This window comes from Falco naumanni, chromosome W (genome assembly GCF_017639655.2).
Source record: "Falco naumanni isolate bFalNau1 chromosome W, bFalNau1.pat, whole genome shotgun sequence".
Classification (NCBI taxonomy): domain Eukaryota; kingdom Metazoa; phylum Chordata; class Aves; order Falconiformes; family Falconidae; genus Falco; species Falco naumanni.
In genome coordinates, this window is record NC_054079.1 from 27,722,696 (window position 1) to 27,736,298 (window position 13,603).

The following is a 13,603-nucleotide window of genomic DNA, read 5'->3' on the forward strand; positions in this document are numbered from 1 at the left end:
CTCTCCCCATATCCAGGGTTGAAGTTTTGCTGGCAGTTTTTCCTACTATCGCCAACGATTTGGAACTCAGCTACTTCCTGGTCACTGTGACCAAGACAGCCACCAATCACCACTTCGCCCACAAGCCCCTCTCTGTTTACAAACAAAAAATCTAGAAGGGAACCTTTCCTAGTTGGCTCCCTTAGTACCTGCACCGAGAAGTTATCTTCAACATGCTTCAGAAATTTCCTGGACCTGTTCATGTCCACTGTATGATATTCCCAGCTGATGTCTGGGAAGTTAAAATCCACTCATAAGGACAAGGGCAGCTGATCTAGAGATATCCCTTAATTCCTTGTAGAATAATTCATTGGTGTCATTGTCCTGGCTGGGTAGTCAATAGTAGACTCCTACAACAAGATCTACTTTGTTTGTTTTCCTGTTAATCCTTACCCAGAGGTTTTCAACCATGTTGTCACCAACTGCAAGTACCATACAATCCAACCCATCTGTTATGTACAGCACCATGCCCCTGCCTCACCTGCCCTGCCTATCCCTCCTGAGGAGCATATAACCATCCATCACAGCACTACTGTATTTGTCTTGCTCAGGTTGATTTAGCCTACTCTAGACCAAAACCAACCAAAAGAAACCTGCTTGAAGAGCAGAACTTAACCTAAATTATTTTGGTTTAGAGATGATATTGTTTTCATATACACTCTAGTGCCTTCTTTCAGCCTGCTGAGAAACTGTTAGTCATGTGAAGTGATATGATTTACCTTTCTTGCAAAACAGTTCTTTCTTTTTTATGGCCTTTCTTGGTGGCAAGAAGCATATGCAGCAGAGCAGTTTTATCGGATTTCCTGTGGTTTGGTTTTTTATCTCTTTTTTTCCCCAAATGAACTCCAAAAAAGATGACCACAATCATCAGGTATAGGATTGCTTATCACTACAGTGATTTACAACAGCTCAGTTCAGTAGCATGGATTACAACCACAACAAATCTGTTCTTTAGTCTCTTCAGTGATTTTTTTTTCTTTAAGTAATTGGTGGAATTTTTTTGAGTTTTCAGTCATCCATGTAGTTTAAAAAGAGGAATCTGCATTAATGTATGCTATTAAATGTCCAGTAACTTATGAAGTTATTTCTATTTATCAGATAATTTTTTGGTGCAGAATCGTTGGTAGTCAAAAGTATTGAATGAACATCATAAATTGTGTTTCTGATTTTAGGTTTTTTTAGTACTTTTATACATGTGACATAAGGATATGTGATGCTTTGCATGTTTTTGCATTTTACAACTTTAAAAACCACCAATGCAAAAAATACAAATGAGAAGGCTCCAAAAGAAGGCTCTGAGTCCTAAAATTATCTTAAGTTATTTTCAGTTGTATTTCAGATTGATTAATTAGATCAAATATTCAAAATGGTATGTGTAATTATTTCTCTGCTATTATGCAAAAGGTAGTTTGGTTTTCATGCATTTGTGAAAGTCTTGTGAAAAGTGGTAGATTCTTCAAATGCTCATCCTAAAGAGATGGCTGAAAATGTTGTAATAAGTTATTCTAACTAGTCTTCTGTTGTTATTTAGGCAAACACAATCCTTCCTCATTCTCACAGCCATCACCTGCACTGCTTACCAACGCTAATGAATATGGCAGCATCTTTTGACATCATGAAAGAGAAAAGACTGTAAGAATTCTAAGTTACACTTAAAAGTGAAAATTTGTATGTCTCCTTTTCCCCCTGCAGTTGAGTGAAAACCTACACTACGAGTTTTCTGATGGCTGAAACCACTTCTGTCTTTATTTAAAAAAAAAAAAAGGAATATAGAAATGCTCTGTGACACTAGGGAAATAGTTTCCAGTGCATGATTCCCAAAGTGTGATCTATTTACAGTAACAGTTTAGAAATTCAGACCAGACATTTGGAAAGAAAGTTTTGATAGTAGATTTCAGAACACTGTTGCACAGACTGCAAGATTTTATTACTTTTTTTACACAGAATTTTTCTTAAATTAACTCTAAGGCACTGTTTGACCAAGCACCATCTGAGACATGTTCTGTGTGTTTGACCTCTTCATTGTTTCACACTTCTTTTTTGGCATTTTGATACAGTTAAGCTTTCCAAACTAAAAAAGTCTGTACCAATTTTTATCTTTTGGTGTTTATCTATAGCTAATGAAATAGTAATAGACCAAATCAGTGAATCATTATTAGTGTGAACAAGAGCAAAAAACCATAATATTGGCATGGGGCTGTTTTTTTAAAAACTTTTTTTTAGAAGAAAATTATCATTGTAACAATAGCAATTATGTTAAAGCTTTCTGGTGCTTTTGTTTGAAGTTTGCACTGATGATTTTTTTAGTTCAGTTAATTTCCATTTAAATCTAACACTGAACAGAAAATTTAAACATCTTCATGCAGCATTCTGCAGTGGCATGTTAAGCAGCATTAGGAACTGTTTGGCACTCATGGTACTCAAATGAGGTATTTTTAGGCATCTGACTTGAAACAAATGTTTATAGAAGTTTTCTATTCCTCTTTGAATGAGAAATACCTGAATTTTGAAATTTTAAAAACCTATGGGCTTTTTTATTTTGTTTTCCTTAATTTTTAGAATTTCTCTATACATCTACTAATCTTGCAATTTAACCTCAGAAGTGCTCTGTCATAAATTAAATACTGTCTCCTGGGTATTTCACACAATTTAAACTCTCTTGTGTAAAATAATTTATTAGATTCCAGTGTCTTTAAAATGTGTTTCTCTAACTCAGTGGTCTTACTTGCATTTCTTTGTAGAACACCATTTAAACTGAGTGTGTCGGGGTTTTTTCTAATAGTAAATTATAGGAAATGTTTTTGTTAATTACCCTTGCCATTCCTGATCTGGTTTGTTAGGTCAATATTCTGATAAATATATCGTAACTTTGTATTTTGTCTTCCGTTGTGTTGTCAGTGATAAAGTACAGAATCTTTTCGAAATGCTACTGTGAAATGATAAATGCTGCTTGTAGAGTGCTTCCCAGAAACTTAATGCTCTTCTGCTTTTTAGTTTTGAAGGTTTCTTGCATGTTACTAGAAGATTTTGATACGTGAAAACACAGCTATTTTTCAAAAAGATCATATCTGAAACTCCTTCACAGGGTATTCCACTTGGTCAAAGGTGTGGGAGGAGAGGAAGGATGAAAAGCAAAAGGAATATATTTGTGGATTACTTGCAGTATTTTTACTTTTTGGACATACCTGATAGAGTAGTAAGAAGTCCAGGTTTTGTTGGAATAAAGTGATTTTGTAGATGTAGTATTTGTGATATTTAGAGATCTTGGTTTTGGTCAACACTCTGCATTGTTTCATACTCTGAAAAACTGTAAACTTTGTTACAGATTAAATTTATGTAATTTAGGTAGGTGATCGAATTCACAGGTATTTGTTTGTTTGAAGAGAATACAAAAAACCCACTCTCCTACTGTTTAAGGAAAAATTTACACAGACATGGGTACCACTAGGCTTGCTTTAATCACAACTCAGGATTGGGCCACCACCTCAGTGAGTGGCAGAGAACAAAGGGATACAGCACAGCATATATACACTTATCAAACCATTAATCAATGTCTGAAGTTTTTAGAAGTTTCCTTTGGTCTTGCCAGTTCTGTGAATCCATCACCTGACACTGTCCCAGTTGATTCATCTATTCAGTTCCAGTCTCTGCCTCGGTTCCAAGGTCCTCCTCGGATCATGATCTTCTTTCTGCCTGCTTTAACTCACACAATCCTTCGAGCACATTTAGTCTTTGAACAAGCAATTCCTATTCACATATACTAATTTTTTCTAGAAACACCTGTGTTTCTGAGAGCACCTGTGTATACAAATTGATCACCTATTATTTCTCTATTCTCCCACTGATTAACTTGACTAAGTTTTAAACCAGCCTTGGATTAGGGCTATACAAGGGACGAGGCCTGGTTCTGCCATTTAGCAGCTTCAGCACTTTACATTTCTTAATTCAAAATACATTTTCTTTAACACCTACCCTATGAGAATTTTTGTTTATGGGGAAGAAAGGTAGACTTACCTCCTGGTTTTTGCACATCCTTATTTTATTTGCTCAGTAATTTTTTTTTTCTGCTACTGTTATTTTGCAATTAACTGTTTCTGCCCGTGTCAAATGTCATTTCTATTACTTCCTATTTTTCATAGAAAATTTCTTACATGCTTTTGGTGAGCTGTTTAGATATAAAGAGCAGGAAATATACTACTGATACTCCTGCCACCCTCTGGGGAGGGGAAGAGAATTTACAAGAAATAGTATTTTTAGTCAGTTGAAGCTAGCCATCTCAACTTCACTGTGGAATGTTGATCTGCTGTGACATCTCACAATACTTTACCAACTTTAAACTTTGCAATATCTTCTGGGAACTCTGAAAGGTACCACTAATTGCAGAGTAGAAGAAAAGTTATCAATAAGGCTCATACTTTGATACTTAGAAATTCTGAAATACATTTTTCTGTATAATTTTAGTACAAGACTGAGGGATATGGTAGTATAAAAACATATAAAGAGGCTTTGGAATTGTTGATGAATTCTTTCTTGAGCTATATTTATTTAACTCAAGATATAGCAGTGGCACTCTTTAGTTGAATAAGTTGTCAAATACCGATTATAGTATTTTTTTTCTATTAGACGAGCAAGTGCCGCCCTCAACTGTTTAAAACGTTTTCATGAGATGAAGAAAAGAGGACCTAAACCTTACAGCCTCCATTTAGATCATATTATTCAGAAAGCAATCTCAACCCACCAAAAAAGGGATCAATACCGTGTGCAGAAAGACATCTTTATTTTAAAGGTATTACCATTACTGATTTTCAAAACTGAATTTGATTTTGTATTTTGGAGGCTTATATCCCACCCCCCAAGCTTCATTCTGTCATTTAATTCAGAGTAATTTATGTGATTTCTTTGTAGAATATTTTTCATTTAATTTTTCTTCTAGCTACTTGTGGATAATATATTGTATTTCTAGAAATTGAGGAGTGAAATTACAATAATTTTTAATGCTTTTAAGTCCCAATTATAATCTCTTACTATTAAATTTTTAATGCAGTTCTAGAACCATGCAGTTTACTTTCAAATGCAAAAAATACTGTGGAGCATAGCCCTTTTAATGATTATTACATGAACAGTAAGTATATCATGTGACAAGACATGATGCAAGGAAACTTACTGTATTTTTTTTATGTCTGTATTCCAGGATACAGAAGAAGCACTTGTAATGAATCTTCGAGACAGCCAAGTTCTCATTCATAAAGAGAACCTTGAGTGGAATTGGAATCTGATAGGGACCATATTGAAGGTGAGCATAAAATGGGCGTGATACTATTTTTATAAAATTATCGGGGGATGGGAGTGGGGTGTGTGTTGTGTGTCTCCATTACACATGTGAGCTTTGACTTTCTAATATCAATTCCATACTATATCCTATAACCTCTTTGATTTCAGAAAATTAGGATCTCATGGGTTTAATTAGTGCTGATATAGTATCTTTGTATACAACCCTTAAGCTATATACAAAAATACACTACAGTTAAATCACAAGTTTCTTAATAAGCATATATTAAATTTTAGACAACTTTATTTGTATAGAAATAGACTTTATGGAATGAGATATAGTGACTTTAAAGGTGCTAATAATTTAGACTTCAGTCCAAACTACATAGGATACTGCCTTGTTCAGTTTCATAGCAGATTTTTTTAAAAAATAAAAAATAATGTGCACTGAAAATAAAGGCTGGAGGTGGGTTTTAGATTAAGCTTCACATGCTTAGACTGAGCCACATATGAAAACTTCAGTATTATGCAGTCTTATTGTACATTTTGAACTAATACAAATAATTTCATAGCATCAAGTTCATTACAAAATGAATTTGTTTTCACAAATTATAGGAAACATCTCTGACAGAAGGAATTATCTTAAATATATTTAATGTACAGCTTTTAAGGGACTGCCTCTTTTTTTTAAGCAGAGGAGTTACTTTCTTTGAGTAAGAAAACCTTCTGAGTACTCCATATAGTCTTAGAGCCAAAATAGCTCCTGTCATTCTGTGCATCAAAGCCATCCTTCCATTGTTACCCCCAAGTAACATTTTCTAACATTTTCATACTGTCATATTTACTATGTTATTATAAAGATGGCAAAAGTACAAAACAGAGTTAATGGTGACAAACATTATCAGGATAATATTAAAAAACCCAACACCCGCCTGTCACGTTGAGTCTGATGAGTGGCCAGGGTGGGGGCAACAGCCCTCCTGTTGAGTCAGGAGGTTTGGAGAGGATCCCCTTGCTTTCTAAACTCCTTCTCAGAGAGGAGTCTAGGTGCAGCTAGATCCAATCCTAGTCTCAGACTTGGTTGATGGGTCTAAAGGATTATGTGTACAGCTGCTCATCAGAGTTAATGTTTGTCTGTCAGAGCCCAGTTAAGGATTTTCACTAAAACAGTTTCACAGAGTTGAAAAAAATAAATAGATGATTCATTAAGGCAACAGATATAACAAGTTCGGGATTGCTGTTGATAAATACATGTACTGCAAAAATCAAGCTCGAGTTAAAAGTACAGCGCTTTTGTTAGTAATATTGTCCTGGATAGCATCCGATGTAATCGGAAGCACAAATCTTACCAAAGAGGCATCCCTGCTTGGGGAGGAGAGGGGTCCAGGCCTGTCAACCCATCCTGTAGTCAGGGTTCTCATCCTCAGAGAGAAAAAAAAATAATCTAAAATGCCAGATTTTATACTCATGACAAGGTGGGACCAAGTCAATTATTGTGTGCCAATTGGCCCTTAACAAGGTGTCCATTCGGGAAAGGTCAGTTGGGCCCAATGGTTCAGTGCAGAGCAGAGAGGATTCAGTACAGATAGATTTACGGTTACAGATGCGCAGGAGTCTTCCTAGCTTTCAACGAAGCAACACCAGGCTATGAGGCCCCTGCTTCACTCCAGGTGTCGCTCAGTTGGTTTGCTTGTTAGACTGCATCTGTTATCTATTCTGTAAGATAAACATGCTGTTCAAGTCAAACTCTCGTATCCACTTTGAGCTGAATACAGTTGTTCATTGTTAGGTCAGGATGGGAGGGGGGGGGGGGAAGAGGGGAGCACACCGCCACCCCTTCCCACCACCACCCCCAAATAAAATCCCCCTAAAAATTTCTGTGTAGTTTTTCATGGACTAATAAACTTAAGAGAGTAAGAATCTCTCTGGTATAAAGACTTGAATAGGTACATGACAGTAGCTTTGTTCCACTGAATTCCACTGTTTACAGAATTTTTACTGTAATACTACTAGACTACTAGATATCTATGATTATTCATCATAGATATTTTTACCTTTGATTCAGTATTAAAGATATTATCAAGAAACTGTTCTTCAGAATCTCACTTTTTAATTAGTTTGTGTAGTACTTTGATAATGGAAGTTTTATGTAGTCGACAACCAAGGGGGTTTTTGGTTTGTTTTGGGGTTTTTATCCCTTGAAATTTAGGTCAAGCTGTCAGTTTTCTTGTTATCTCAGACCTCCCGTGCAGTATATTTTCTAGTGTCCTGTTGAACGGTTCTAAATGTCTTAAAATCAGAGATGACTTCTGTCTCTCAGAATGAGAAGTTACTGTGTTTTCTGGTTAAATTCTAACCACTTTCGTTCCTGTTAACATTATCTTAGCTTACACTGGATTTGTGCAGTTTACCAGAGTGGTCCATCTTTAGTCCCTGAATCAGCAGGATCCAGATTCCAGTGTTTGGACTTCACCATCTCATGTGGCTACTCACCTCCCTTCTGTCTCAGTTGCAACCTCACAGCTGCGGAGCATTAGCTTTCCTACCACCTCACTAATTGCATCTCATATGTTCCCTTACTGCTTTTTTTTTACTTGCTTAGCTTGCTGTCTAAGCTGCTAAAAAGAGCAGCAAAAGTGGCAGTGGTCAGGATGGAGGAATTGAGACTGTTAACAGAGCTTCATACTTAATATGGTACTGTGGGTTCAATGTTATTAGTGTAGTCAGTTTTACTAATCATTAACTAGTGCACTATATGTCTTAATGTTGCTATACCAATTGGAAATATATAACTGTATTGCTTAGATAGGAAAGAAAAATGTTTGACATACTTTTTTCTGTCTCTTCCAAGATACTAGTAGCAACAAAAATAAATCTAAAACCATAGAGTCAACAGATGGCTGTAAAAACAGAGGAAAATTTAATATGAAGAAAAGATAGCTCCAGAAGAGAGTATTATAGCTTTGTGTGATCCTTTTTAAAACATCTTACAAAGTATCAACAGAGGAGTTTAAATACCATTTTAATAAGCAATATTTAGGTGAGCTATAACAGAAAAATTATTATTTTTAAACCAAGTCAGATTAATAGTAACAAGAACAACAACACCTGATTTACCTGTTATGTGTATCAAAATGTTTGCTATTTGCAGAGAAGAAACTGAGAAAAATAGTTTATTTTTGTTAGCATGTCATAGTTTGCTATTTTCATAGAAAGTATTTAACACAGAGGTCTGCTTGAGTATCAAGAATTTTATTTTAACGTGGTTAAGTGCAGTGCTATATGCCTGGCCACCTGGATTAGACTTGCTGGCTTTAGTGGCTGTATGATGAAGCTGTGATTCCTAGAGACTTGTTAGTCCTGGTGTGATGGGTTGACCTTGGCTGATCACCAGGTGCCCATCAAGCTGCTCTATCACTCCCCCTCCTCAGTAGGACAAGTGGAAAAAAGATGAATGAAAGCTCATGGGTTGAGTTAAGGCTGGAGAGATCACTTACCAATTACTGCCACAGGCTAAACATACTCGACTTGGGGAAATTAATTTAATTTATTGCCAATTAATAACAGAGGAGGATAGTGGGAAACAAAGACAAAACTAAAAACACCTTCCCCCTACCCCTCCACTTCTTCCCAGGCTCAACTTCACTCATAACTCTTCTACCTCCTCTCCTGGCAGTGCAAGGGGGATGGGGAAAGGGGGTTGCAGTCAGTTGGAGCAAGAATGTGGGCTTTTCAGTAAAATAAGAGGTTATTTTATAGATAACACATTATTAGGTGAATAGAACCGTAATAGAAATTAGTAAATTTTAGTGACTAATCAAGGACTGATGTACAAGTTTCATATAATGCTATATTTGCTGTTTTTTCTAGTGGCCAAATGTAAATCTAAGGAACTATAAAGATGAACAATTGCACAGGTATGTAAAAATTACATAGACTTCCTTTGAAGAAAAAAAATTGGAAGAACTGGGGTTTAATGTTGCAATAAATCATTCTTTGTTGTGTCACACTTATAAAACAATCTATAGATAAGCAGCAGAAATAAAAATTCAGATAATTAGGTTGCAATATTTGCTTTAAATAAACAGGTCTTTAAGCTTTAGTGGTTTCTTTTCTGTGCACAGATACATTATATATTTACTCCCTAAAACAAGAATCATATTAGCTTTGCAAATGCCCTATTTCATTTTAAATGTTAAAGTATTACCTCTTTAACATTTCATACATTAGTGTTTGATGTCAGCACTTGACAAATTTTGATGGAATAGGTCTACAGTTGTACCACTATATAGTTAATAGCTTTCATCAAAACCCAAGAGGAAGTTATTTTTAGTTGCTATTAAAGACAAGGGAAGCATGTGTGATTTGAAAAGACAGTCAGTACAGCTCTGATTCCTTTTTTATGTCTGTTGGCATTAAGGTATTTTTATTACTTTTGTGCATGTGTGGTAATAGCGTTCCTAATTAGTTCTTGGATGTCACTTTTAACATGAATTTCAGAAATTTATTTGATTAAACAAACTACTTTGAAGAGTAGTTCTGTATTTGTAGGCATGGAAAGCTACCTCTGCATGAATTTGAGGAAAAACCTAAAGGAAAAACATATCCTGAAAGGCTCACGCTGCATAATTTTACATTTTCCTACAAAGTAATCAGGCAACTTTTATATTCCCAGCATAAGTAGTAGTCCCATTGTAATCATAGTCCTAATTTAATTTTACATTTGTGTTTTTTTCTGATTTTTTTTTTTAAACTTTTTCATTTGGTTGATCCTTTCTACAGGATTGTGGGTTAGATGCTTTAATGGCTTTAAATTGCTGTTGTTCTTGTTGAATTATAACTATTTAACCACCAAATCTCTCTAGTTTCACTGCTGATCATAAAAAATTTTCATCCACTTTGTTTTTGAAATGTAAATTTGTTCTTCCATAAGTTGATTTTTTTTTTCTTTTACTGTTAGTGTGTTTGTGATGATCTTATGGCTGTTAAAGTGAAACTCAAGATATTTTTGATATAAATAGATCATTTCATAGAGATACAGTTAATGCAGTGTGTGTATACACATGTACATATATATACATACATATATATACATTTAAGTATACATGTATATATACACTCACATATAAATGTGTGCAAATATATGTAATATATTTATTTCTAATAACCCAGAGTAAAATACACTTCATTTGACAAAATTTAAAGAAGCCCTCATATTTCCTTTATAATTGGTCCTGTGTTTGGAGTTGGGATAGTGGCTTACTCTCATTTTTTTAACTAAAGACAGTACTTTAGTTAAACTTTCTTAATGCTTGACTTATCTACTTTCAGACAGAACATTCTGTATTCTTTTAAAGCACAAATGTGTTTATTTTTTTACTAAGAATTGATGGGGGAAGGTCTTTGCTGAAATTTTTTCCTGCAATGCGAAATTCAAACTATATTGCTCACCATGGTTTCAAAAAGTCTGAGAGTCTGCATTTGCGATCGCTGTGTTGTGCTTCAGAAATGTTTATGAGGTGAATGAAAATACTGTTGCTGAAAAAAAATGTTCTGCCAGAAAAAGGCCATTTTTTTTTTTTTACAGTAGCGTTAACTATTTCTTTCTTAACTAAGGAAAAGTCATGTCACATAAACATTAAGACAGACTCATCTTTAGCTCTTTGTAAGTCTAGATAGTATGGTCTTTGAAACCCACCACAGGATAAACTACAGCAGAATAAATAAGCATGAGAATGAGAACGAAGCTATGTCTTCTAAGAGCATAGAGATTTTGAGTTCCTTTGCTTATTTTACATCATGGCATAGACCGTACAGCTGCATCTCTGAAATTGTGTCTGGATAGACTCATTACTGATACTTGCTATTCTTTTTTAATAACTTTTGAACATTTATTGCCAATAAGCTAATTTAGTGATAAAATATATTTTATACCAGTATCATTTTGTAATGTGAGACTGTCCTCATCTTACTGAAACATAACAAGTTCTTTTTTATTTTCCATAGGTTTGTAAGAAGATTGCTATATTTTTACAAGCCTAGCAGTAAACTGTATGCCAACCTGGATCTGGACTATGCCAAGGCTAAACAGCTCACTGTGGTGGGTTGTCAGTTTACTGAATTTCTTCTTGAATCAGAAGAGGTAAGAAATTTTCAGCTACAAGACTGGAGATAGAATGAGGAGTGCTGCTGTACGCCACTTAGAGGAAAAAAACTTAATTTTAGTAAAGACTTCTGTAGACTTTGGGTGTTAAACCTAAAATGATCAGCATAATTAAGAAATATAACTTAAAATCTTGAATTGTCCAGATAAGACACTGGGAAGACAACTGTGTTTAAGTACGAGTTTCATTAAATACAGCTTTATTAAATGCAACTTAGGGTTTGGTTGTGGGGGTTTTTTTGTTTGCTTCTATTGGGAGTTTTTTGTTTGGATTTTTTTCTATGTATATCCTTTGTTTGTCTGCCTCCTTTCTTCTTGTGTGCTAAAGACTTTTATGCCTTCGGCCAGAATTAAATGTCATTGAATGATCCTTTTCTTGGAAAGAATAGAATTGGTCCCAAGATGTCTTCAAGCTAAACTCCTTTTATTTGCCTTGAACCTTTTTCTTTAGTTTGAATTGTGTTTGCCAAACAGCATTTCTATTTTGTATCTGTATTGTGTTTGTACATTTTAAGGAATTTTAAATGATGGATTTTGGTAAAGAAGAGGCGCCCAGTTCTGTTACTAGTAAATGCTATTACTCTTTGTTTTGTTAGGATGGACAAGGTTACCTGGAGGAATTGGTTAAAGATATTGTAAATTGGCTCAATTCTTCATCGGGAATGAAACCTGAACATTGTCTTCAAAATAATGGGTTACTAAATACCCTTAGCCAGCACTACTTTCTGTTTTTTGGTACTCTCTCTTGTCAACCTCATGGAGTGAAAATGCTTGAAAAATGTAATGTGTTTCAGTGGTGAGTGTTTTTATTCTGTTTGAATTGTACTTACGGGTATAACTGTTATGAAACTTGTAAACTGTGCATGAGGACCACTGTCTGTAAAGCTGAAAACTTTAAAATTATTTTGATTTATTTTCAAGTAAAGATCCTTAGTTGTGGGGGTTTTGAGTAGGTTTTTTAAGTGGCCTTTTAGTCTGTCTTACTGAACAGATATGCATGATTGTGTTACAAAATAGCTTACTTTTTCCTGTCCACACTTATCTGACAGAAATCAGTATCAGGAAAGATGATACTGTACTGAAATGTTTAAAAAAACAAACAAACAAAGCCACCAAAAAAAACCAAAACAAAAAAAAAAAAAAACAACAAAAACTCAACAAACTGGTAGGTATCATACTGTGTGTGAAATGTGATGATGCATGTTGTACCTAAACTTCAGTTCAAAATTTTCTTTGGGTACAAATAAATTTACCTTCCTTTGGGAGTAATTTGGCCAATGGCCAGTTTATTTGAAATATAGTAAATTTTAAGAGAAGATTCAGGTGGTTTGATGTACTCTGGGTTTTTTTTAAGTTGTTTTCATTGCTTATTAGAATGCAAGTTTTTTACTGGCTATAGAAAACTTCATTTACAATAAAATCTATACAGTTAATAGGACTAACCTTATGTCAAGCTGTATACACAGAATGTTTTATAATGTGGAATTGTTCACAGAGCTTCATGAACATCCAAGTATACTGACAAGACTGTTACATAGCAATTTAAAAAAGTGTTGGTTTGGTGTGTTTTTTTCCCTTGCAGTTTAGTGCATTATTTGGTCTCCCTTTGACTCTAACAGCTGTAACAGTTTAAAGTCAGTCCATTTCATGTAAGACCTTACTTTTTCTTCTGCATTTATGGAACTGAAAATCTAATTCAGAGTATTCAAGTTTAAATTAGTGAGTGAGTGAGTTTGAGTGGATTCAAATACTAATTTTTATTCCCCCCCCCCCAGTCTTCTTAATCTTTGTTCTTTGAAGAACCAGGATCACTTGTTAAAATTGACTGTTTCTAGTTTGGATTACAGCAGAGATGGGTTAGCAAGAGTCATCCTTTCTAAAATCCTGACAGCAGCTACTGATGTAAGTTTGATTCAACTTACGTTCCATTGTTATTTGCCACTAGAAGTTTATGTTGTTATTCAAGGTGTGTGACTTTAAGATAATATATATGCAGAAAGGTTTTTATTTTTGTGTTTAGAGAAATGAAACTCCTATTCATATAGCTTTTGAATTTTCTGTGGACTTCACGCCTTCATTGTATTTGTGCTCAAGAAATTAAGTCATTCAAACAGATGTTTCTCTCATGTATGA

The 13,603-nt window shown here is 34.6% G+C and overlaps 1 protein-coding gene across 8 annotated transcripts in view; it reads left to right on the top strand.

Annotated features, from left to right (window-relative positions):
- Nucleotides 1–13,603, top strand: part of LOC121080397 (rapamycin-insensitive companion of mTOR-like) — a 109,811-nt gene that overhangs the window by 66,537 nt on the left and 29,671 nt on the right. For 7 of the 8 annotated variants that reach the window (XM_040578401.1, XM_040578402.1, XM_040578404.1 and 4 more), the window contains 7 exons: nucleotides 1,571–1,671; nucleotides 4,663–4,825; nucleotides 5,231–5,332; nucleotides 9,178–9,224; nucleotides 11,314–11,449; nucleotides 12,067–12,266; nucleotides 13,246–13,372. In XM_040578401.1, the coding sequence (XP_040434335.1) occupies nucleotides 1,571–1,671; nucleotides 4,663–4,825; nucleotides 5,231–5,332; nucleotides 9,178–9,224; nucleotides 11,314–11,449; nucleotides 12,067–12,266; nucleotides 13,246–13,372 (876 nt within the window). The remainder of the gene's footprint in view (nucleotides 1–1,570; nucleotides 1,672–4,662; nucleotides 4,826–5,230; nucleotides 5,333–9,177; nucleotides 9,225–11,313; nucleotides 11,450–12,066; nucleotides 12,267–13,245; nucleotides 13,373–13,603) is intronic. The other variant, XM_040578403.1, reaches the window with a different exon arrangement.